Below are 27,132 nucleotides of genomic sequence, written 5' to 3' on the forward strand. Positions count from 1 at the left end.
CGAGTGTATCCTATAGATCCACTCGGGGACTCAGCAGACCCTCATTGAGGCTCATGTGGATGTCAAGACAACTGACAATTACATGAGTAACAACTCTCTCCAAGTGCGGCATATCTGTCGCACTCGAAGACTTAGCCGCGATCATGAATCGCCTAAGTACTCTATTACCCTCGAGTGTATCCTACAGATCCACTCGGTGAGTTGACAGACCCTCCGAAAGGTTCACACAGATGTCAAGCAAACTGCCAGTTACATGCTCCGCATGTTTGCCATTGGCTTAACCAAGAAACGCCAAACAAAACTCGAGCCAAAATCGCAATAGAAGAGCAAACGATTTGATTCAAATTCGAAGTTCACCTAAATATGGTTCACTCGGTGCGGATCAAGCTTACCCGCACCGAACCAAGAATGTGACGGCCAACAGAAGTGGCCAAGGTTTCTTACAACCAACACTCGGCATACCGAGGTAAAAGTTTTCTTACGCGTCGTACGGATTGACGCCAGGACTGGAGGGCTCCACGAATGTGTCCAGGTCGATCCCGTCGGCGATGCGGGTGGCACTCTCAAGGAAGGTTTCCATGAAGTCTTCGAATCGAAGTTTCTTCGTGTTGGCGACCTTCAACGCTTTCAGCTTCTCCTCGCGCACCTCCTTGCAATGCACTCGGACCAGGGACAGAGCAACGTCTGCACCACAGTGAGCCGCAGATTTCTTCCAAGACTGCACCCGGTTTGGGACCTCCTCCAGTCGAGTCATCAAGTTTTCCATCTCATGTCGCGACTCATCTTCCGGCCAAAGCTCCTTGTCGATCCGGCCGACGACTTCTCTCAGTCGACCGATGAAAGGACCAACTTTGCCCACGCGAATGTGCGCTGCGAGCAGGTCTCGATTGGCGTCCTCGCCGAGTGGAGTGTTCTCGCGAATCGACCACTCCACGTCAGCTGCTTCAGCTTCAGCGCCCATGCAAAAATGTGCAAACACAGGACAACCAAACAATTAGCGCCGAGTGTAACGCACGTACCACAAGCACTCAGAAAAACACGACTTACCACCCAGACGCGTCATCATCTGCCGAGCCCAGTCACTGACGTATTTCTCCTGCGCTATACACCGTTTGTTCAGCACAGCCATTTGTCCCATTAGTGCAGACCTTTGTTTCCCCATATTCTCAACTTCAGCAGTCAGTGCCTTGTTCGCTTCACGAGCCTGCTCCAACGACTTCTCTCGCTCCACCAGAACCTCCTTCATACCAGCCATTGCAATCAGTGTCGCATCCAGCTCACCGGCAAATTGAACCTTCTCCGCCCTAAGAGTCTCGTATGCTGCCCCCATCTCACAAGTTTTCTGCCAGCTAGCAACAAGAGACGATCATACAAACCCAACACTACAAAGTCTAAGTTCTTCAGACCCCTGCCGGCGCAAGCAGTCGACAGCGGTCTCGGGGACTACACCCAGTGGGTTCACTGAGAGTGACCCCACTGGCATGAAACTCAAACAGGCCCGCCCTATTGAGATACATGACAACACCTACGCCCACAAGGCTAATACTACCCGACCTGAGTAAAATTACTCTCGGGGACTCTTACAGTAGGTGCACTCCGAGCGCCCCAACTGTTAGCAGTCGACCATATTATTTATGGATCTGACCAAGGCAAAGACAATATGCGTAAAGACAACTGCCGGTGCAAGCACTCGACAGAAGTCTCGGGGACTACACCCACTGGGTTCACTCAGAGTGAACCCATTGCAAACATCATGCGGTATCCGAGCACACCAAGTGGGTTACAAGAGAAAAGTAAATACTTACTAGCCCACTTACTCGGATATCGTCCCGCAGCTCCAAGCTTCGCTGGTACAAGGATGCGATGGAGTCGTACGCCTTCTTGGCTTCTCCCGCCATCAGCTCCGCCTGCACCATGGCCCCCTTGGCCGCTCCCACCTGATCCTCCGGGAGGCGCTGGACGTTGAACCCGACATTTGAGCTATAGCATTCGGGGGAAAGTGGTGAAGCTGCGTCCCGAAGTGGTTCATGATGCCTTTGAAGAAAGGATGCGGGGGCAGAGAGAAACCTCGATATACGTGGCTGAGCAGCAGGACGCACTCCCCCTCCCGAGGCGCCGGCTCGATCTCATCCTCCGCCGGCAGCCTCCACGACTTGTGCACGATCATCTCGTGCTCCACCAGCTGCAGCAGATCCCCCTCCGTCACCGTGGAGGGGAGGAAGTCTCCCTGGATCCACCCCGCCGGCAACGCTCGCTGCCGCCGCCGAGCAGGAGCCGCCGCCTTCCCCTTCTTCTTCTTCGCCTCCAGCTTGCTGGTCTGTCCCTTGGTCATGGAGGAAGCTGCGGGTCCGCGAAGGAGAAGGAAAAGGAGGAAGCTTGGGTGCGCAGGGGAAGGCGAGAGGAGCGGAGCAAGCAAAGGCAAGATATCCGGCGAGCGTAACGAGAAAACCCTCGCCGCTGGGGTTTAAGTAAGGTTCCGACTGTGTCACTAGCGGGTGGCCCCGAAACCTTATCCCCCGACCAACCGCGGCGATATCAGTGGAGAAGATGAAGGCGCAAGAATCGAGGCGTCAGGCGCTACTCGAGCGCGATGGTGTCATCCCTGCTGAGCGCGCGGTAACCGAAATTTGAGGATCCCGGAAAATCCGCCGCTGTCAGTTGACTGGTCACGTCAGAAGATACCGCGGAAGCACTCGGTTTCCGACAGTTTGTTTCGCAGCTACTTCCACTCGGATCATTGATCAGAGAAGATAAAATGGATCGAGGCAAACAACGCCAAAGTCACATCCGTTCCAGTCGGATCCAAACTTCGAGCATCGCTTCGTCGTTCCAACCCCAATCCATTCGGGGACTAATGATGGGGTTATAGTCCTAGGGTAGGGTCACAGGCCTGCCCTAGAGGTCCAACCCAAGGACTACCCCTCACAAGGGACAAGGCCCTTAGCCAATTCCGACTGAACTAAGGAGTTTCATTCATCCAGTCGGTAACAGATCCTCGACCGTCCAGTCGGAGATTAGCATTCGGGGTTTATCAAACTAACTGACTCGATTCCACTCTGCGCATCGTAACCCCCCTGGAGGGAAATGGTCATACGTTTCCATATGCCTTAATTAGCATTTAGGACATACGTTACCTGTAACGCACACATTTATTCGCCACTACTCCATCCCTGTGCACCGAACCGTTGTGGAGGGCAGCGCACTCTGTATAAGCCACCCCCCCTCTTGTGCAGGGGTTAGAAATTCACTGTATTCGATATTCCACTCGACAACAAGCTCCCTGAGCACTGAGACGTAGGGCTATTACCTCCACCGTAGAGGGGCCTGAACTCATACAACCTCGCCGTAGCTAAGGCTCTGCCCGTTCCTTTCGTACCCTACACAGCTACTGTCAGGCTTATACCCACGACAGTCCCACTCTGCTTGGCGAAGCTGCATGAGGCACCATCATCGCAACTCAATGGGATCTTGAACCTCGAGTGGGCAGTCCTTCCTCCAGGCATGATAGAAGCGGCGACGCTAGAAGTCGCGGTAGCGATAGCGATGTTGCCCTTGCTCCGAACCTTGGCGAGTAGCGCCCTGTACAAAAAGGTCTTCCCTGTACCTCCTGGGCCATCAACAAAGAATACACCTCCATCACTGCGATCAACTGCTGCTAGTATCTCGTCGTATGCAACCCTCTGCTCCAAGTTTAGTGACGAAGCCAATTTTGTGTCGTTCACGTCAAACTCGACGGTGGACTCCTCAATCACCTCTCTTGCCTCGCCACCGGTCGGGTCGAACTCATCGTCGATGCACGGAAGAGCGAAATCTACAATGTATTTCCCCATGGACTGCAATATACCTCAAATATCCAACAACACCATCTGCTCCACATAATTTGTACACTTGTGTGCTCGACGATAGTCATCACACATAGGCTCAAAGTGCCTATCCCACGCGCACATCGCCTGGCTCGCAATGCACGAAGATTGTTGCGAAAAGCCTCCTGAGCGAACAAGGCATCGCCCACTGGTCCGCCTCAGTAAGACAATCATCAAGCGTGTTGTCTGCCTCAATGAGTCCCAACCTCTCTGCAGCCTCATGAAAGCTACCACATAGAATGCCATCCACGGTGAGCATGTCTTCGAAGGATGTCTTGCCCCCTACATGGTTTAGTATTACATGCAGATGGTATCGCTCCCCCTCGGCTGGATTGGCAGACACGATCCGCCCTATTTGATAACGTTCCACCCGTGGCTTCCAATACTTTGTTCTCTGCCATGTGAAGCTCCCAGGGAAATCCTTGTATAATATATGCCTAGCCCACGGGTGGTCTTGGTTAGCCTTGAAATACTCCGTCAACATGGATTTTGAAGCACTCTCAGAGGCGAGGACATTGGTCAAGTCAGCTTGCTCATTGAATGCCACCCTATGCATATTCGGAAGATGAAGAGGCAACTGTAGGACAGACGGGGAGTTCCCCCATAAGGAGAAGCCAAATATTCTCCACATGGCCTCCGTAGGAGTAACCCACCTCGCGTCGACATATCTTTTGATCTCATCAATGATTCCATCGGCGTCCGGTTGGTCGATGCTGAAAGAAGCCCTATCGTGGCCCTTGTATATGTACTTGTAGAGGTATTTGACGGCCTTTATGCTCGAGCAGACCTCGACGTTGATGTGGAAATTGAACATCCGCAAAAGGTAAGGGTTATAAGGCACTACCCACCTGTTGTCCAACATTTTACCCCGGACCTTAGCCCTATGCCCGTCGTCTCTACGTCGATAAACTGGGTATGAGTCCTTGCCCTGTGCCGTGTTTTCATTGAATGCCCGAGGGTATCTGCACTTGCACTTGTTTTGTTGCATGCACACATTATTGGGGTTGAGAGCACCGCATGGACCATGCATCATATGTTTGACCACCAAGGCATAGAGTTCTGGATACTTATGCTTGTCCGGGAGCTCAGCGGAAATGACTCGGTCGTATTGCTCGGGGACGACGAGCTTATATGATGCATCCATGATCAACAGAAAGTGTGCGTGGGGGAGGCCTCTTTTTTGGAACTCGACTACGTATACATACGCAACAACAACACCCAGGATATGCTTTTTGAACAACAACTCTTTCATAGCCTCTAGCTTGCCATAAAACACGCGAGCCACAAGGTCAGGTCGGTCCTGTGCTGTCTGACCAGGAAGCAACTCGTTCGATATCTCTTCCCATTTAGGGTTGCAGGTCATGGTCAAGAAGATGTGAGGCTTCCCGTATGTATGGACAATTGACATGGCATCCATATGCCTCCGTTTCATGTCACGGTCGCCACCAGGGTACGTTCCAGGGAGCACTATCCTTACTCCGACAACGCTCGCTCGTGTCTCCCTAGAAGTGATAGCATCAACAACTCCTTTATAAAGGTCGGCACGGATCTTTGTTTGGTTCTTTCTGTACCATCTAAACCTACAACTCTCTATCTTGATGTACATGTCGACCCCCCATTGCTAGAGCAATCGTGCTCCACAAAGTATGGGATTGAATATAGCAGTTCGTGTCTGCAGTCTGTAACAGTAGTAGTCTCTCACGGACACGCATAACCTGCTATTACCCTTTGCAACAGGTAATGTAGCAACTTTAGTTAGTATACATATGAGCCTTGTATTATTTTCATAATAACATAATAAAGAAAAGGGCTACCTGCATCCTCCTCATTATCATGCCACCTTCTTGGTTGTTGTACAACCTCCCAAGGGACATTACGTTTAGGCAGTTTTGGATGCCAACCGAGCTCCCCACAAGGGTAGAATAGGGGATAGGACAACGGGTCGTAAGAGCCATCAGTGACACCTATACTGTGCATGTGATTATCATTATCGAAAAGTGTAATGCTACGATCAAACCTTTTCGCTAGGTCGGCGCCCTCGACCCAGATTGCAGCTACCTCTGATGACACTGGCCTATTATATCTCCGTTGGTCAAGCCTCTGGTCGGTGTTGAGGTCTATCCTGTAATCATCGAGGTGATCCTTGTGTGCACCCAAACTCCTAAATTGTTGTGAGTACGGGTTTGCATGGAGTATGTCCACTAACACCTTGACGACATTCTGGTCCAATTGTTTGGTGGCAGCCTTGCGATGGGTCAGGTTTGGGTCGTCATCATAGAAGTACAGCTGGAGATGTTATGGACGTGAGTTTGGCCCGAAGGAATGCACGTTGTGGTAGATGGTGCCGTGTGCCCGGAAAGTGTACACACCAGACTTCATGTTTGTGTAGTTTTCATCGAGGTTGACGCCAAGGGTTGCGAATGCGAAGTGTCCATTAAAGAATCGTATGTTTTCCCGAAAGTGTCTAGAGTCTGCATCCATGCTGGACCAAAGCCTCATTAGCTCGGGGATGTGATCTGGTTCCTTGAGCTCAATCTGCCCATTGCGACAACAGAAACCGTCGGTCTCAGACTCAAACTTCTTGGCCTTGCAGTGGTCGCAGTTCTTGGCGTGCTTCAGGATGTGTGTTCTATCTGGGAGGTTTGAGTAGACAAAGTCGAAGGGATCAATGTCAACAGACTCAGCGCTAGACATGTTCGTGACTTCATCTCCATCATGGCTATCATCATCGGATCCTATTTGCATTTGTTCAAACACCGCACTCACAGCAGCATAAACAGATATTTCAAATAAGTCAAACTATCTCCTAATTCACCATAGACGATACCTTGCGAGCCAAACAGATAATACTCATCATCCATGAAGGCGGATGATATCGTATCATCGTCCACGATGGTGCTTATGAATGCCCCCATATCTTCTGCAACATCGTAGAGATAGTAAGCAAAAGAGGGTAAAGCGAAATTTTGTTCTAAAGATTGTGACAATAACAAATTTTTACCATCGGTTCTGACGGTGTAAGACGGGATGGTCATTGATGGGGCGGAATCAGCTAGAGCCAGAACATCTGGCCGTGGCATTGCGATAGATTCTATGGATGGGGTGTTTTTCATTCTATGGTAATTTCCCTTTCTCTTTGCACTTGACCGCACCTTCTCATCGGAAGTCATAATTTTCCGGCGCTCCATGCGTGTCTCTTGTTGCCTCTGATTTTGCTCTTGAACATTGATTGTGCCCTCTTCCCGTTTCTTCTGTTTACCAGCTCGTCTCCTTGCGTTATCCTGATCCTTCTGCTCGATTGTTAATTTAGAATTGCGCTCTCTATCGTAAGTCCTCTTGGCTAGGGTTTTATGACGAACGTTATCATATTGTGAACTTGATGGAGGCAAAGTTTCATCATCAGTCAATAATGATGCAATGTTGTGTTGGGTAACGTAGCATAAATTCAAAATTTTCCTACGCATATTCAGATCTTCCTATGGAGAGACCAGCAACGAGAGAGGGGTAAGAGCATCTTCATACCTTTGAAGATCGCTAAGCGGAAGCGTTGCTAGAACGCGGTTGATGGAGTCGTACTCGTAGCCATTCCGATCTAGTGCCGAACTACGGCACCTCCGCGTTCAACACACGTGTAGCCCGGTGACGTCTCCCGCACCTTGATCCAGCAAGGAGGAGGGAGAGGTTGGGGAAGAACTCCAGCAACACGACGGCGTGGTGTCGATGGAGAGACGGGTCTCCCGGCAGGGCTTCGCCAAGCACCGGCGGAGAGGAGGAGGAAGAAGAGCAGGGCTGCGCCGAGAGAGAGGGAAAAACCGTGTGTCTCAATGGCCAAAAGTGCCCGATATATATAGGGGGAGGGGAGAGGGGGTGCCACCCCTAGGGTTCCCACCCTAGGGGGTGCGGCAGCCCCCCCAGATGGGAGGTGCGGCGGCCAGAGGGGGGAGGAGGGGTGGCGCACCATCTGGTGGGCCTTAGGCCCACCTAGCCTAGGGTTTGCCCCCCCCCTTTTCTCTCCCTTGCGCAATGGGCTGAGTGGGGAGGCGCACCAGCCCACCTAGGGGCTGGTTCCCACCCCCACTTGGCCCACCTTATCTCCCGGGGTCGTTGCCCCCCTTCGGTGGTCCCCCGGGGCCCCCTTCGGTGGTCCCTCGGGGCCACCTCCGGTGGTCCCGGTGGTCCCGGTACGTTACCGGTGATGCCCGAAACACTTCCGGTATCCGAAACCATCCGTCCTATATATCAATCTTTACCTCCGGACCATTCCGGAGCTCCTCGTGACGTCCGGGATCTCATCCGGGACTCCTAACAACTTTCGGTAACCTTGTATAACAATTCCCTATAACCCTAGCGTCATCGAACCTTAAGTGTGTAGACCCTATGGGTTTGGGAGACAGGCAGACATGACCGAGACACCTCTCTGGCCAATAACCATCAGCGGGGTCTGGATACCCATGGTGGCTCCCACTTTCTCCACGATGATCTCATCGGATGAACCACGATGTCAAGGATTCAATCAATCCCGTATACGATTCCCTTTGTCTGTCGGTATAGAACTTGCCCGAGATTCGATCGTCGGTATACCTATACCTTGTTCAATCTCGTTACCGGTAAGTCTCTTTACTCGTTCCGTAGCACGTCATCGTGCGACTAACTCCTTAGTCACATTGAGCTCATGATGATGTTCTACCGAGTGGGCCCAGAGATACCTCTCCGTCACACGGAGTGACAAATCCCGATCTCGATTCGTACCAACCCAACATACACTTTCGGAGGTACCCGTAGTGCACCTTTATAGTCACCCAGTTACGTTGTGACGTTTGATACACCCAAAGCACTCCTACAGTATCCGGGAGTTGCACAATCTCACGGTCGAAGGAAAAGATACTTGACATTAGAAAAGCATTAGCATACGAACAATACGATCTAGTGCTAGGCTTAGGATTGGGTCTCGTCCATCACATCATTCTCCCAATGATGTGATCTCGTTATCAATGACATCTAATGCCCATGATCAGGAAACCATGATCATCTATTGACTAACGAGCTAGCCAACTAGAGGCTTGCTAGGGACACATTGTGATCTATTTATTCACACATGTATTACTCTTTCCTGTTAATACAATTATAGCATGAACAATAGACGATTATCATGAACAAGGAAATATGATAATAACCATTTTATTATTGCCTCTAGGGCATATTTCCAACATGTTGTAGTTAGTAGGGTTTGCTGATTCAAAATCACTGGTGCTATTGAACACAACTTCCGGTGTAATGGAAGAATGTAGTATATGGCGAGCTAGATATTTCTCATGAATATCATCACATGTGAGTGTGTTTGAAGCACGAAACATTGCATCATCAATTGACAAGGATGTATAGCTGGAGCTAATTGGGTTGTCTGGTTCAACAATAATATGTCATCATTCATCTCAATTTATTTTTCAAATATAATGAAGTAGTCAAAGTACGGTAAATCATTGTCAGGAAACATATAGCATGGTATAACATTACCTGATACCGTAAGGGGTGACAGTTTTTCATCATTCTTTAGTGTAGCTGAAGAACGCGATGCTGCATCATCAAGTGAGATGACATGTTCATCAATTCATTATTTACAAGATATAGAGCGGGCATTGTTAAACATTTGGGACTTCGGAAGTAAATAGATGTTAGTGCAATCTTACTTGATATCGTATGGAGAGTAAGTTTTTCATCTTCGATAAGCATCTCTCTTTTCTTCTGATAAGAAGCCCGTCTTTTTGCATTTATCTGCTCCCTTTTTTCGACAGTCAAGTTTTTATTGCATCCACCTGGACGTATTAGCCTAATTTCTTTGGTGTTATCCAAGACAACCCCTGTTGTCATGTTTCAACAAGAATATGTCATCATACTTGGAAAATACATTATTCAAGTGCAATGCTACATCATTAGGATGAAACATAAAATAGTTAACAACGCTACCTGATATAGTAAGGGGAGGCACATTTTCATAATGATTGAGTGTAGTTGATAATGACAACGCTGCATCGTCATGTGAGGATGATGTAACACCGCAGCTAGCTGGGTTGGATGGTTATACAATACGATGAAAACATATGCCAAAAATAATGACATTGCATAAATCATTACGATATTCACAAACATATCACAAGCTTACTTGTCATTGTATGTGGAGCAAGATTTTCATCTGCTATAAGCATATCTCTTTTCTTTCGATAAGAAGCCCGCCTCTTTGCGTTTATCTGCTCTCTTTGTTCGTCCGTCAAATTTTTTTTTAGCCCAACTGGAGGTATCTGCCTTGTTTTCTTGGTGTTATTCAAGACAGCTTATTGTGTCATATTAGTTGGGTTAGCTATTTGAACAAAGGAAACAATCCATCTTACTAAAAAGACAGTACCCATGTACAATGCTAACTCATTAGGTTGAAACTTTAAATAGATAAGAAGGATACCTGATATCGTAAGGGGATCCACAGTTTCATCTTGATTAAGGGTACATGATAATGACAACGATGCATCATAACAAGCTTGCATGTTTGAGGTTATAAGCTTATTTTTTTCTCACTCAACATTTCATTGCGTCCAATTGGCGGTGTCTGCCTTGGTTGTTTAATATTTTCCATGTCAGCTCCTGGTGTCATACGAAAATTAACGCATGTGGTACTATCATAAAGATGAAACATAAATTTTTATCGTCCATCAACAACCTACATAAGAAAACCATAGCTTGTTTTCAAAAAGTGTACCTCGTATCACTTGGCAAGGTTGATGAACATTCGTGATATCATTAAAGAGCCCTGTGACATGAGAGTCAGCATTCCAGAATAAGGCAACACATTTTCATACTAAAAAGAATGACGAAACATATCACAATCTTACTTGTGGTCGTTTGGTGAGTTGTCTTCTCGTCTGGGTTAAGCATATCTTTTTGCTTCCGTAAGAAGTCCGCCTCTCTGCGTTTATATGTTCCATTTGTTCTTCAGTCAAGGTGTTTTTGTGGACAATTGGAGGTATTTGTCTTGTTTCTTTGCTATTATTCAAGACAGCTCCTCTTGTGATGTTAGTTGGTGTGTCATATTAGTTGGGTTAGCTATTTGAACAAAGGAAACAATCCATTTTACTAAAAAGACAGTACCCATGTACAATGCTTTCATTAGGTTGAAACTTAAAATAGATGAGAAGGCTACCTGATATCGTAAGGGGATCCACATTTTCATCTTGATTAAGGGAACATGATAACGACAACGATGCATCATAACAAGCTTGCATGTTTGAGGTTATAAGCTTATTTTTTTCGTCACTCAACATTTCATTGCGTCCAATTGCCGGTGTCTGCCTTGTTTGTTTAATACTTTCCATGTCAGCTCCTGGTGTCATACAAAAAATAACGCATGTAGTGCTATCATAATGATGAAACATAAATTTTTATCGTCCATCAACAACCTACATAAGAAAACCCATAGCTTGTTTTCAAAAAGTGTACCTCGTATCACATGGCAAGGTTGATGAACATTCGTGATATCATTAAAGAGCCATGTGACATGAGAGTCAGCATTCCAGAATAAGGCAACACATTTTCATACTAAAAAGAATGACGAAACATATCACAATCTTACTTGTCGTCGTTTGGTGAGTTGTCTTCTCGTCTGGGTTAAGCATATCTTTTTTCTTCCGATATGAAGCCCGCCTCTTTGCGTTTATATGTTCCCTTTGTTCTTCAGTCAAGGTGTTTTTGCGGACAATTGAAGGTATTTGTCTTGTTTCTTTGCTATTATTCAAGACAGCTCCTCCTGTGATGTTAGTTGGTGTGTCATATTAGTTGGGTTAGCTATTTGAACAAAGGAAACAATCCATTTTACTAAAAAGACAGTACCCATGTACAATGCTTTATCATTAGGTTGAAACTTAAAATAGATGAGAAGGCTACCTGATATCGTAAGGGGATCCACATTTTCATCTTGATTAAGGGTACATGATAACGACAACGATGCATCATAACAAGCTTCCATGTTTGAGGTTATAAGCTTATTGTTTTCGTCACTCAACATTTCATTGCGTCCAATTGCCGGTGTCTGCCTTGTTTGTTTAATACTTTCCATGTCAGCTCCTGGTGTCATACGAAAAATAACGCATGTAGTGCTATCATAAAGATGAAACATAAATTTTTATCGTCCATCAACAACCTACATAAGAAAACCCATAGCTTGTTTTCAAAAAGTGTACCTCGTATCACATGGCAAGGTTAATGAACATTCGTGATATCATTAAACAGGCCTGCGACATGAGAGTTAGCATTCCAGAATAAGGCAGCACATTTTCATACTAAAAAGAATGACGAAACATATCACAATCTTACCTGTCGTCGTTTGGTGAGTTGTCTTCTCGTCTGGGTTAAGCATATCTTTCTTCTTCCGATAAGAAGCCCGCCTCTTTGCGTTTATACGATCCATTTGTTCGTCAGTCAATGTCTTTTTGCGGCCAATTGGAGGTATTTGTCTTGTTTCTTTGCTATTATCCAAGACAGCTCCTCCTGTCATGTTAGTTGGGGTGGCTATTTCAGCAAGAGATACTCCATCATCCTCAAAAACATATTATGCAAGAACTATGCTAACAATATAGATGTATATTGTTTTTTAGTAAATAATTATATTTGGCATCTTTAAATTTCTAGCTTCGGATGAGACCTGTAGCATAATATTTTTGAAGAGCTTAACTTCACAGCGTAGCATATACCTGTAGCTACATCTGAAACTTTGTCATCTTGAGTAGCCTTGCTTTTTGAATTCCCTACACCTACAATGAATGGGCAGCCCTATCAGATCCATCATTTTGCATGACTATGAACTGTAAAATGAATTAGATACATGAGGTTCAGAACAATGGTAAAAGCTACATATTTAACTTGTAGGCAACGATTAAATAACTACAAAATTAGCTCGGACGAGACCACAGAGGCCCATACATTAGGCGGTATGAAATGTGAAAGTTGATTCAAATGAACATCTGAACTTTATAGCGAAACAAATACCTGGTCCAGTAGAGCATTCATTGTCATCATTGTCATCTACGGCTATGCCATTTGCGTTGTATTCATCAACATTTGCCACATCTATATTAATTTGATCAGCATCGTCATCATCAGCATGCATGACTTGATCTATAAAATCATCTGTTCCATTTGGCAGTATAAGAAGCTTGCAACTGCCACTTTAGGAGTAGAGATACTAACATATATGTAGCAAGTTGTTAGAGAACTCCTACGATTATTTTTTTGTTATTTATAGTTTTATGTTGTTTACTATTAATCTTCATGATATTTCTAATGAATATTATGTGATAATTGTAGGCAACGAATAAATGACTACAAAATTATCTCGGATGAGACCACAAAGGCTCCAGATTATATCTTCACCAGGCTGCATGGAGATTGTCCACCACATCTACATTCTGAGATTCCTCTCATAATCTTTTTCGAGTGGTTCGCATAAGGCCATAGGCCCATTCCTCGTCAAGTTAATCGGTAATCACAGCCGATACTAATCATTCCCACACATTAGTAAAGATTGGTGTTACCTATTTAATAAGTTGCATGTGTTTCCCTTACCTGCATTTTTGTCTCCGTTTAGTTTATGGTATTGATGTGTGAATCAAGTTCAGGATCTTAGCGGCATAAATTATGAAAGTTGATTACAATGCATACACCTGTAGGTAAACTTCATAGCGTAGCATATACCTGTAGCTACATATGAAACTTTGTCATCTTCAGTAGCCTTGCTTTTTGAATTCACCATACCTACAATGAATGGGCAGCTCAATCAGATCCATAAGGGTAAATCTTTTTGCATGACTATGATCTGTAAACTGAATAAGATCCACGAGGTTCCGAACAGTGGTAAAAGGTACATATTTAACTTGTAGGCAACGATTAAATAACTACAAAATTAGTTCGGATGAGACCACAAAGACCCATTCATTAGGCGATATAAAATGTGGATAGTTGATTCAAATGAATACACCTGTAGGTACAAAAAATTTTGAAGAGCTTATAACTTCATAGCGTAGCATATACCTGTAGCTACATCTGAAACGTTGTCACCTTCAATAGCCTTGCTTTTTGAATTCCCCATACCTACAATCAATGCATGCTTAAGAGCGGTAAACTCAACCAGATCAGTGTTGCCTGCTAAAAAGCTACAGATTTAGGAAGCTTTCTCCTTGTAGTTGTTTTTTCGATGAAAACTATTTTGAAAACAGATCTGCTATTCATAAAGGAAGTCGTCATTTGTTCTATGCAGAGTATAGTTTGAAGAGACGAAGAAATTTCCAGATGCACCCGCGCTCGTAAAACGTCTATATGTAGTGTAAGGCAGATTTGAGGCATATATTTGTGTATGAAATTTTGTAGATCCGACACCATATGTAGATCTGGCTCAGATGTATTCGGACAAAGGACGTACATAGGGCTGTACAAATACATAGATTAGTTAGAGAAAATCTGAGATATACCTAGTTCAAGTACGGCTGTTGCTACGACGGCGATCAAGTACGCCGTCGGTGACGGCGGCACCGGTTGATGACGGTGGCGGTAGACGACGACGGCGGTTGACGGTTGGCAGCCTCCAGCACGGCGCGGTCGGAGGCGACGGCGCGCTAGAGGCGGCAGAAGCAGGCCGCCCACGCGACGTCCGCGGGCGGGAGCCGGTGCAGGACCGCCTGCAGGAGATCGTCGAGCGTGACGGTTCCCGGAGGTGATCGAGAAGGGTCGTGGAAGCGTCGTATGCCTCTTTGCTGACGGCAATCTTGGAGGGAAGAGAGGGGCAAGGCAGTAGGAGGTCGAGGAGCGCGGTGGCGGCGGCCCAGGAACCCTAACCCTGTGCGGGTGAGGACTGGCGCTTGTTTTGTGCAAAGAGTTTTGTTTTGCGGGAGGAGATGGAAACATAAACCGGTGGGAGGTCAAAAATCGGGAGACGAAAATGAACCGGTGGGAAAGGAGAGACGGAAAAAAACCATCCGTTGATGGAAGGAGAGACGAAAAAAAACAATTGTTGGTGGGAAGAGAGACGAAAAATAACCAGGTAGAGGTGGACGAAAATTAACCGGTGACGATAATTAACCGGTGAGATCCGGCTACCAACTGCCCCTTTATTAATAGAGATGAGTGTATCGGGTTAAACTAGAAAAGGCTTGTCTATCCTCACTAGACAAGAAACTTCATGAGTGTGTAGTGGTTAGCGCGGGTGGTGGGGACACGAAGTCGCTGGTTCGACCCCTCTCACAATATCTACAATCTATAATGTGCAAATTTCATCCCATATATGTTTGCGGATGCATTCGGTTGTGTTCGTGGATAGAAGTTGGTCATCCCACATTATCCGGCTCACAACTTCTATTTGCAACCCATATTTCCGTACTAATCCATGCAACGTGAAACTCATCCTATATAGTTCAACCTATATAGATGAAATAAAATACATTCGAATAAAAGCAAACCCTACTTCTACTCTTCGTTGGAGATGTAGATGACCCTCATGCCAGACAGACTAGCCTCATCATCATTACGGCGGGCCGTAACTCTGCCCCTCTTCCTCATTGTTGGTGTCAAGATCCATGAAGAGGTGCTCCCGGCTCACATCGGCAAAGTGGATACCATGAACTCCCTTTTGGATTGGATTTAGTCGAGGATGGACTCTGCTACTCCCATATGAGTTGTTAGATTCCTCAAAGAGAAAAGGTGATGTAGCACAACACCAAAAAGTATCTCCCTGAGTTAAAAAAATCAAGGTTTATCGGGGGGCACTAAGCTAACAATGTCATAATTACTTGCACACAAATAGATGGAATTGCTTGCAGCGAACAATGGCAAAGAGGTTGTCAATTCCCTTGTTCTTGCTAGTTACAAGATTAAAAGTAAATATATAGTGATAGGGAAAACAACAAGAAAGCAACAGAGCAAATTATAGGAGCTTTTGTATTAATGGAGAATAGACTCGGGCCCCTAGGTTTATTAGTGACATCTCTCTCGAAGGTAATGAGATGGTAACAAATTACTATTGAGCAATTAATAGAAGAGCAAAAATTCATAACTATGATCATTCATGGCATAATCTCACATCGAAAGTACGTCTGTGGTCAGTAGACCGTCAAACTTGCTGACGTTTAGTATATTACTCCACCCGAAGATCGTGATCCAACATGCATCTCAAAGTACTAAGTTTGCAAGAAATAGAGTAACGCATTATATAAGATGACATAATATATATAAAGAAACCTAACAATAAGATTAGTCCCATCATTTTATCTATAGATGCAACAATACAATATGTGTCTTCGTCCTTTTTCACTAGACAAGATCGTCGCAAGATTAAACGCACTACTATGCACCACACCCTCCGAAGAAATAAGCATTTGTCTTGGCCAGAGGAGACTCATAGATCGGAAATCATACATATCTCTAAATTTACACAGCAAAGGAACTTCAAGATATTCAAAAAAAAATTAGTGAACAATCTAATCATAAATACACATTTCATGGGATCCCAACAAACACACCACAAGAGCTAAATTTGAGTGATTTCATAGAAGAGCATTGTATTGAGGATCAAAGAGAGATGGAAAGTCATCTAGCTACTAGTATGGATCCGTAGGTGCTAATGAAATCACTCACACATCATCATGAAGGCAGCAAGGTTGATGAAGAGGCCTTGTGTGTTGCCTTTTCCCTCTAGTGGAGCACCCAAATAGGGCTCCGCATGGGATCGCTTCGGAACAGAGGTTTGTGACGGTGATAAACTCTTTCAGGTTCGCTTCTAAGGATTACAAAATATTGGGGCATTAACGGAGCAGCAGGGGCCCCAGGAAGCATGCATGGTATGACGAGGGGATAGGGTGCGCCCCTGAGCTTGTGGGCTCCTAGCCCATATTTTGGTCTTCTCCCAAGTCTTCCATAAAGTTTGTGGGTATCTTATTTTCCATATAAAATGCCCGCAAAATTTCATCGTGTTTGGACCTTCTTAGATAAGGTTTTTGTGCGAAACTGAAAAGATGCAAAATAGGAATTGACACTGGGCATTAAATTAATAGATTAGTCCAAAAAATAATATAAAACAAATAAAAGTAATAATATAATAGTATTTAACAATAAAAAATTATAGATACGTTGGAAACGCGTCAAACACTTGCTATTATTACGTCGCCGCCTCCACGGTTTGGGCATGTCGGAACTCCGCCTCTTCCATGCCAAAGTTGTTGCGCTCAACCTCCATCTTCATCACTTCCTATGCCTCGCCCCCATGCTCTTCATGTCCTCCTCCTCCTCGTTCTCTGGCTCCTCCCGCTGCTCTGCCGGAATTGGAGCGGTGCGGTGTGCGTCGTGGGAGCGCATCTTGGCGGTGATCTTCTCTAGCTGCCCGAGCATGAGCATTTTTTGTAGCAAGTTATCTTTTGTCAGACATAGCAGACAACAAGGTCGGAGTGGAGAAGGAAGTGGGCAGGGAACTGAAGCGATGGCGATGCATATGAAAGAGAGGAGGGGGAACTGAAGCGGTGGCGATGTAGACTGGAAGGATTTACCCTCGTCGTTCGGCTTAAATAGCCGAATTTGATCCCTTATGCGACGTGTTGGGCGGTGACATGAATGTGTATTGGAGGAGGAATCCGACACACCGATATGTTTTCACGTGGATCCCGTCCATTGGTCCGACCTAGCGGACACGTGAGGGAGTCTCTATACCCGACCCCATATGGGCTAGATATGAGTAGTGGTGGACAACGTGAACGTTCGATCGACGTGTGGGGAAGTGTGAGGGGTCAGCTTAGACTATTCACAATGGTAGTAACATAGGTAGTAACATAGATGCCACCTAAGTAATAAATATGATGTGACAATTAATTAATAAAAAGAGAGAAAAATTGAGTAACTTAGCATGTTCGTACTAGGAGTAACATAGCGGATACCAAGGCAAGATGAGTTTATAGGCTAATAAATGAAAGGCTCAATGTTACTACTCATTCGATATGGAGGTAGTAACTTAGACTAGTAATATATGTATGTTACTACTCTATATTACTTTTTGTTGTGATTAGTCTTATAGATGCTCTGAGGCTACTATTTTTTGTGCAATTAGAGGAACTTCAATGGGGCGACCCATTTTGTCCGCCGCCGTCCGTTTGGGTCAGCACGGACAAAAATGATGGCCCAACGCGCCGACCCATTGTCAAAACGCGTCCGCTTCACGTCAGCGCTGATCCATTTTCGACGCAAATTTGGGACTGAAATACGTCGGCGCGAACGCGTGTGCGCCCCTTGGTGTCCGCCCCCAACCACCGCGGTCAACATAATTTATGACGGCAGCCATCCTCGGGCCCACGCCTCGACGACTGAGGCCGGCCTTTTTTAATCCGCTGTCCGCCGCCAGCGACTGCGTCGTGCCACCTCCGTCGGAGCCCGAGCCCGCGGAGCAGCAGGAGGCCTACCAGTGGACCGGCGTCGTCCAACAGTTCGTGACGGCGCCGCCCATCTGGCTGGGCGCGACACCGTAACATGAGCAAGCCTACCTCGAGTGTTGGAGGTCGGAGCACTTACGGGCGGAGCGCGCTGAAGGCCTGCGACTCGTGGAGGTGGAGAAGGAGGAGGAGGAGGAGCGACGGGAGGCGAAGGAGGAGGAGCGTGCCCGTGCTGCTATGCTGCCACCGCCACCAGCACAGCCCGCCCCAGTGGCGCGGACGACGGAGGCGCACGCAGCTGCGCTCTGGAACTCGGTGTTCTCCTGTGCCGGCCCTGCACCTACGCTGGTCGACCTCACCGGCCCCGACGATGACGACGACGACGCCTAGGGCTGCTTGGACGTAGTTTTAGGTTTTTTTATTTAATGTAATGCGGGCGTGTGGACTATCGCCAACCTTTGTGGCCAGCTTTTAATGTTTAATTATGTATTATGTGTTTTTTTTCACGCCGGTAAAAAATGAGTCCGATCAGCGTTGGGCGTACGAACCTACCCATTTACGGAAACGGACGTTCGTGTCCTCCTGGCCGACCCAAACGGACAAAAGGCCAACAAAATCGCCGTCCGTTTGGGGTCGGTGTATTAAAGTTGCTCTTATTCATTTATGTTGTAAATTGAGAGGTGAGACTCAGTGGTTATAGAGACACATAACTGTGTGAGCCAACCTGTTCGGTCACAGCAAGTGTTCCCCACATCACACTGGCGTCACGTGTACTCTCTCCGTTAATACTTGTCATGAAAATGGATTTTTAAAGATGTATTTTAGTTTCAGATACATTAACTTTTACCTATTTACGCGACATATAATTCCGGACGGAGGGAGTACAAGCGAACGGAAATACAATGTCGTGTCAGCGCTTCCAACGTCGACGAACGGCAGATGCACTGTAATGCCAAATTTTGAAACCAGTTCTTGGTATACTATACTACAACAAACTGAACATCTCGTGCCAAGTATCAGCAAGAGTGGTAGTGAAGAGCAAACGCTATAAAATCGACAGAGTCATACACACCGACGGACACACGAGGAAGGAGGGAAGGCGATGTGGTCACTCCCCGTAGAAGACGTCCTGGAAGCAGTGCAGGTACTGGGGCTCCAGCGCGAACAGCACGGCGATGCCGTCGTCCCTGTCGGCGCCGCGCTGCGTCACGTACGCCGTGCCGCTGCCGAACATCTGCGCCGGCGCCACGAACCGCGGCGCGCCCCATCCGAAGTCGGCGTCGTACATGGGCATCCCCAGCCAGCTCACCACCCACAGGTCCGACTCCGGCATGAGCTGCCCGCGCGCCGCCTGGCTGCCCTTCTCCGACTCCACCTCCAGGTAGTCCATCACCGACCGGGTGTAGGCGTCGTCGACGTGCTCCACCGCCTTCCGGATCGTGTCGGCCACGTACCCCAGCGGCTGCGCCAGCACGTCGCCCACCTTGACGGTCACCAGGTCGCGCACGATGGCGTTGCCGAAGAACTGCCGCGGGAGCGGCGGCCGCAGCCGGTGCCGGATGTTGGCCGGCACGCGGAGGCGCGTGTCGGAGCCCGCCGCGAGCCCGCGCGCCACGCACATGCAGCGCCAGAGGTGCGCCGTCACGGCGCCGTAGGTGGACGCGCCGGGCGCGCACCGGGACTTGAGGTCGGCGAGGAGCTTCGGGGACACGGAGTAGACGCGGGTGACGAAGGGCCGCGGGGCGCCGTTGAGGTACTCCGGCGAGTACACCGGGTGGTCGAATTCGGGGCGCGGCGGTGACCGCGCGCGGAGGAGCGTGCGGTCGTGGAACGGCGGCGACGGGCACGCCTCGGAGAGGGCCAGGCCCCGCGCGAGCCCCGTCCATGTCTGGATGAAGTGGAACGCGCCCATGCCGTCCATGGTCACGTGGTGGATGCCCGTGCCCAGCACCACGCCGCCGCACTTGAGGAACGTCACCTGCCATTGCACAAACAATCCATACGTTAGAGCATCTACATGCCGATCCTTTAAACCTGCCTCAAACAACCGGGCAACCACTCACCGATCATAAAAAAATGATCTAATTAGACCCTCATATCCATCTCAAATATGAGGGCTCGTGAACGCGTTCAGATCGGCCCCGTCGAGTAGAACGCGACCCCATCCCGAACCACATTTTTCTTTCTTTATTCATTTTTCCTTTTTTTTTCTCTCCATCGGTTACATGCAAGTGACTGGATATATGAGGAAAAATATGAAAGATGCGGCCGCGCGACGAAAATGTAGAGATTTAAAACAAACACGCCTGGTCACTAACCAGTCATGTCCGCAGGTGTTTTAGGGACCGGATTTGCAAGTTTAGGCTATAGATGTTTTTTGTACATTTTAGATTCAACATGCTATCAATAACGCCGACACCATGGCATATATAAATTGCTCCTTTTACAAAGACAGCTTGCTTGCAGGTAAAGGCTATTTTGATCGGTTTTGCTAGTACTCATGTAGCTGAGTTTTAGTTATGTACCATTTCCCTTTTATAACCATTGGATGTGATACCTTAAAATGCGTGTATGCTGATGTGGTTGTATTTGTTTTTGTTTTTTATATAAATGAGACCAAATTATATCCCATGTAGATGAGTTATAGGCACTCCCTATTTTGATAGCTCAGTGTTTTTGAGTTATATGTTGAGGATAATATTTTTTAACCTAGTTTAAATACTTTGATGTGTTTAAAATCAACAGATACAGGAGTTTCATAAATTGTAGTGCGTGTGATACCATTTTTTTTGCCAATAATTGAAGAGGAGGTCTCTTTATTCTAAATGATTTGAGAAAGAAAATGATTTTTAGAAACGGAATTATTCATTGCGTATAGACTTGAATATCAAAGTTTTAGATTACTTGGTTTAAGAAACAATGCTGGCAAACTAAGTCCAAGCATCTAACTTTGATCAATGGGTTGTTGTGCATCTTTTTCTAGGGGTTAAACCAAGCTTTATTGATCAAATTTCACATGGAGTGATAATTATGAGGTTTGGCTAACCAAGTGTATCGGCCTCTTTCCAGCGAATGTGAAAACCTGGCTAATATATGTTTGGCTTTCTACATGGCCTTACTAGCTACTAGGCTACCGAGGTTGTGTGCTAGCCGACCAAGGTTTGAGCTTCACTTCTATGTACTCCCTCCATTACATAGTGTAGTGCATATAAACGTTAAAAAAAATCAAACTTTGCAAAGTTTGACCGAGTTTATAGAGAAAACCATTTATTTTGACAATATCAAATATATATAATATGAAACTTTATCTTACGCAAGTCTAATATATGTTTGGCTTTCTACATGTAAATGTTTTTTTGACAAATTTGTTCAAAGTTTGTGAAGTTTGACTTTTCAAAAAATCTACATCCACTACATTATGGAACGAAGGATGTATTAAATTTGGTTGCTAGTTCTTCATAGGATCAACTCGTTTTTCTTTTTAATGATTGTAGCGTGTAAAGGACATTTGGGCTTTTATTATGTGGTACAGTGAAGGGGGTTCTCCCCATATTCTGATAGGGCAGTGTCCTGTGTTGGATTATTTGGATATGCAAGGATGATGTGATTTCTCTTAAAGTACATACATGTAGCCTGTACTCAGTTGCAACTTCCTGATACATATCGGCTTTTTCCACAGATTTACCAAAGGAATAGTTCACTTTTGTTAAAATTGATTGTCAATCCTGACATTTGTTCTAATGCAAAAAATAAAATGTAAACATGTCCTTATCCTAGTTCCTCTTAGGATTAACTATCCTTTCTTATTCGTCTCGTAGCGTGGCAAACATGCCTGGGGTTTGATTATGAGGAATGCCCAATGTTTTCTTCCTATATTTTAGTGGGCCAGCGGCCCTATGTTAGAGTCTTTGGCTACGTAGGCTGGATATATGAACTCTTTGTGGTTATATCGTCTTGTTGTGATGCGGCAGTGGAGTCTAAAACAAGCAGATAAGTGTTGAGAATCAATTTTATTGCGGGCGGGAATCATTGATCGTAACTTGAAAGCGATGTCATTACTTTTTTAGTAATGGAAGCATCAGGCAGGCCTTCAAGTTGCTTAGAAATGTGACAACAATATGATGTACTCAGAAAGAAGTTAGAGTGAGGAAACCATGCCCGGCCCACAACCACAAATATCAATGGCGATGTCACGATCACATCCACACAACTTGATTGCGGACCAAGATGTTTGTTATCCTGGGGAAGAGTCATACGTCCACCAATACTGCTACTATGTGTTCTTCACACTATTAGTCAATAAAATAAGGTACTTGTTTTGTCTTGTGTTTGAGATTAGCTACCTAGCTTAACACGCATGGTGCTAGTCTCGATTCTTTTAGAATAGCCACGTGCCTATGTGCTTCCTCCGTCTAATAATATAAAATGTTTTTGCAAGCTGTTTTAGCTTGCAACAACGTCTTGTATTGTTGGACGGAGGAAGTACATACCAAACTTTGATAGCTTTTTTTATCTATTCATTTATGGGAAACGATATGTGTCATCGTGGAGGTTTGAGCCTCACCTCTATGTAGTTGGATTCATATTCGAAAGAATTTTTTAACAAGATACAATTTTTGCTACATATAACTTAAATTTTATCCAAAACAAATCTGGACAAGATTTTGCTCCTAATATAATAGAGACTAATAAACCCGTTTAGCTGAAGTGCTGGCTAGTGGATAGCACCATATAGAGGTGGCGGGCTAGCCAGCCAATGTTTGAGACTCGCCTCTATGTAGTAGATAAGTGTTGAGAATCATCGATCATGATGTCCCTAGTTCTTCCTAGGATTACCTCTTTTCTTATCCATCTTGTAGCGTGTCCAACATATCTGGGTTTTGATTATGATGTATAGCTGAAGGTTATCTTCACATATTCTAGTGCTGACGGCTGCCCTATGTTAGAATCTTCGGCCACGCGTAGTCCGGATATGAACTCTTTGCAATTACATCATCTTTGATGCGACGCGGTGATATAGTCTATAAACTAATCCCTTCCTTCCTACATATAAGTCTTTTAAAAGATTTTACTAGGGGTCAACATACAAAGCAAAATGAGTAAAACCTATATACTCTAAAATATATTTATATACACATCTGTGTATAGTGAAACTTTAAAGAGACTTATATTTAAGAATGGAATTACTCCCTCCATTCCATAATATAAGTCTTTTTAGATATTCCACTAGAAGACTACATACGGATGTATATAGACATACTTTAGAGTATAGATTCATTCATTTTGCTTCGTATGTAGTCCCTTAGTGAAATCGCTTAAAAGAATTATATTTAGGAACGGAGGGAGTATTTATGATGACTTGAAAGCGACGCCAGTAATTAATTGTCCAGTGGTGGAAGCATCAAGTAGGCCGGTCAGAAGAAGTTTGAGCAAGGAAACCTTGTCCGGCCCACAGCCACGGATATCAACGGCGCCGTCACGATCACATCCAGGCAACTTGAGATGTTTGTTATCCTGGGGATGAGTCATACGTAGGCGCCCGACGAATATGATACTACAACCTATGTTTTCTTCACGATCACATCCAGGCAACTTGAGATGTTTGTTATCCTGGGGATGAGTCAGCAAGATTAGCTAGCTAGCTAGCTTGCCACGCATGCCACACATGGTGCATGCTAGTCTCGATTCTTTTCGAATGGCTATGTACATGCATGTCAAACTTTGATAGCTCTCTTTAAGCTATTCATCCATCCATGAGAAACGATGTGCGTTATCGCGGAGGGATATATTTATACAAAGAATAAGAGGCATAGCCTGAGCGGGACACAATAATTTTGTGGATGGTACGTCCATCTCAATGTTGTTCTTGCCATTCATATTTTATCCGTATATATGTTTTGTGGATGGTGCGTCGATCTCAATGTTGTTCTTGCCATTCATATTTTATCCGTATGTCCCTAATTCTGTGGGCCGCTACTGATCGGCAAGGATATATACTACTAGTAGTATGAAGGAATCAATGTTCTCTCTGGTTTTCTCCGCCCCTCGTCAATCTCTTTAGCTACTTCCAATGATACGACACTTCCCAAGGCACAATGAGAACAAGATTAAGCTGTCTGACGATGGTGCTAATATGTAACCCGTGAAGTTTTCGGCATAGTTAATTATGTCGACGCCATTTGTTCTTGTTTTTGTAACTAGCTATGAAATTTGTACCGAGCTAAATGAGTATATATAAAAAAAACAGGAGTAGGACGAGACCGGGACGGCAGAAGCAAAGACAGATGATGAACTAGTTTGGCGTGAGAGACAACAAGGTTGAACCTGGAACATGGCCATGAGGCAGGGCGGGTCGCCGGAGGGCGCGAAGGGCACGAACATGCGCCTGATCTCCGGCGAGGGCTCGTAGCCGCTCCCGAAGAGCTCGTCCCCGGCGACGTCCGGCGCCCTGGCCACGACAAAGAGCGCGCCCTCGCCGCTGCAGTCGATCTGCAGCCGCCCGCCCTCGCCCTCTCGTCCGAGCCGGCCGGCCAGCGGGTAGAAGAGCACCAGCGCCCTGGCCAGCGCCGCCCTGAGCCGCTCCGGCGAGAAGAAGCCGGCAGGGTCCGCGTCCGGCGCCGCCGTGGCCGGGGCCGGGGCCGGGTAGTAGTAGACGAGCGGCGTGTGCGTCTTGGGCACGGCCAGGTCGAGGTTGGAGAGCCACAGCTCCCGCCGCGGCGTCTCCTCGCTCGGCGCCACCAGCGCCGACTCCACCACCTCCACCTTCATCATCTCACTCTGTCCCTCTCGGACAAACTGTGTGCAGCGCCTTGGTTGTGTAACCTCGATCGTCTTTTGGCTGTGGTTTTGCTTGTGGAGGAGAGTGGAGCAGCGAGGCGGCCATGCTATATAGGAGTAGACGAGCCACACGGCCGGTCGGTAACATGCATGCACATCATGGGACGTTAATGGGACCTACGCAACTACGGGGCGCCTTTTTCTTGTTGTCGCGAATCCACACCACACCTTCTGAGCTTCATGTAGTGGCAGTGAGCACGTGCACGTCATCGATGTCTCATAGTTGAGGAGGCAACACGTGCCGGGATAGATGTCTACGTGCAACTGGCTCCACCAATCAAACAGCTACACGCATGTTCCGGACCATTGACGTAGTAGCATGCCATTCAAGTCTCTGTGTGCATGCATGTGATGCGTGGCGCTCCCACGCCAGCCCGAGATCGACGGCTTATCTATTTCCAACGCCGACCCTCGTACACCGATCAGGACCCTACAAGTCATTCAACGCGCTAGAGCAGTCGGGACATAATTTTTCTCGTAAACCAAAGATAAACGTGAAAAAGATTTGTGAGAGACTAGATCGCTAGTTTGACCGATTCTAATCATCCTCGTCCATCAAAACCCCTCCTCCATCCTGCACAAATGGCCAGCACCGCTCCGTAGCGTTAGTGCATGCATTCATGCTCGTTCAGAGCAAACCCGACCGTTTACTGACGTTGGCATCGAAGAGACGCGCCAACCGAGAGAGCGTTGCCCGTGCTGCTTCCCGGTGTAGGTGATGTTGTGCGTTCAAACAACATGACAACCGCCTGTTCGTCCGTTTGTTGTCCACATTGATGGCATGCGGTTACTGAGACGTCTCCTCCTGCGGCACATGTCTGTCCTTCTGCCGCGCCGGCCATAGGCACACTCATCAGCCTACAATCCTCTCCGCACCAATTCCACCATGGGTTCCTCCTCCGCAAAACCTCTCTGGGACGTGTTGATGCCGAATCAGAAGAAGGAGATCGTCGGCACGCAGACGGAGGACGTGCCCGACGACGACCCGACGCTACCCTTCTCTTCCTCCTCTGTCGCTCCACCCTCCTCCTCCATCGTGCCCCCCTTGCCGATGCACTACTGTTGGGGAGCGTCACATGGTAAACAAAAATTTTCCTACGCTCACTAAGATCAATCTATGGAAATCAACATCTACGAGAGGAGGGGTGCATCTACATTCCCTTGTAGATCGCTAAGCGGAAGCGTATATAAAGCGGTTCATGTAGTCGAACGTCTTTGCGTTTCAAATCGCAATCCGTCCCGCGATCCCATCACGATCCGTCTCGCGAACCCATCACCCGTCCCGATCTAGTGCCGAACGGACGCCAGCTCCACGTTAAGCACACGTACAGCTCGATGACGGTCTCCACCTCCTTGATCCAGCAAGCGAGGGTGGAGAGGTAGATGAGTTCTCCGACAGCACAACGGCGTGGTGACGGTGATGGTGGAGCAATCTGAGCAGGGCTTCGCCAGCGCTGCCGCAGATGCGTTTTGGAGGAGAAACACATCTAGGGAGAGAGGGAGGGCTGCACATATGCCTTGGCGTATTGTGTTGGAAATATGCCCTAGAGGCAATGAAAAATAGTTATTATTATATTTCCTGTTTCAAGATAATCGTTTATTATCCATGCTATAATTGTATTGAATGAAAACATAGATACATGTGTGGATACATAGACAAAACAATGTCCCTAGCAAGCCTCTAGTTGGCTAGCCAGTTGATCAAGGATGGTTAAGGTTTTGCGACCGTATGCAAGTGTTGTCGCTTCATAACTGGATCACATCATTAGGAGAATCATGTGATGGACTAGACCCAAACTATGAACGTAGCATGTAATCGTGTCATTTTATTGCTATTGTTTTCTGTGTGTCAAGTATTCATTCATATGACCATGAGATCATATAACTCACTGACACCGGAGGAATATCTTGTGTGTATCAAACGTCGCAACGTAACTGGGTGACTATAAAGGTGCTCTACAGGTATCTCCAAAGGTGTACGTTGAGTT

At 46.6% G+C, this 27,132-nt stretch overlaps 1 protein-coding gene and 1 long non-coding RNA gene across 2 annotated transcripts; both read right to left on the minus strand.

Moving 5' to 3' along the window:
• Positions 1-9,553: 9,553 nt before the first annotated feature.
• On the minus strand, positions 9,554-10,114 carry LOC123413220. The gene is made up of 3 exons (XR_006613695.1): positions 10,024-10,114; positions 9,828-9,926; positions 9,554-9,721 (listed from the first exon to the last, which is right to left on the minus strand). It is a non-coding gene; the product is annotated as an uncharacterized LOC123413220 (long non-coding RNA).
• A 9,118-nt stretch (positions 10,115-19,232) lies between these two features.
• LOC123412607 (putrescine hydroxycinnamoyltransferase 1-like) lies at positions 19,233-25,217 on the minus strand. The gene is made up of 2 exons (XM_045105560.1): positions 24,632-25,217; positions 19,233-20,285 (listed from the first exon to the last, which is right to left on the minus strand). The coding sequence occupies exons 1-2, from the start codon at positions 25,076-25,078 to the stop codon at positions 19,416-19,418; spliced, it is 1,317 nt and encodes a 438-aa protein (XP_044961495.1). The 5' UTR covers positions 25,079-25,217; the 3' UTR covers positions 19,233-19,415.
• Positions 25,218-27,132: the final 1,915 nt, after the last annotated feature.

Source organism: Hordeum vulgare, chromosome 7H, assembly GCF_904849725.1.
Source record: "Hordeum vulgare subsp. vulgare chromosome 7H, MorexV3_pseudomolecules_assembly, whole genome shotgun sequence".
Lineage (NCBI taxonomy): Eukaryota > Viridiplantae > Streptophyta > Magnoliopsida > Poales > Poaceae > Hordeum > Hordeum vulgare.

Bases quoted from the DNA above. Each gene is read 5' to 3' on its own strand.
- LOC123412607 (XM_045105560.1), bottom strand. From the start codon at position 25,078: ATGATGAAGGTGGAGGTGGTGGAGTCGGCGCTGGTGGCGCCGAGCGAG. The intron at 20,286-24,631 runs GTTCAACCTTGT...GTGCAATGGCAG, and splicing joins GCCTCATGGCCATGTTCCAG to GTGACGTTCCTCAAGTGCGG.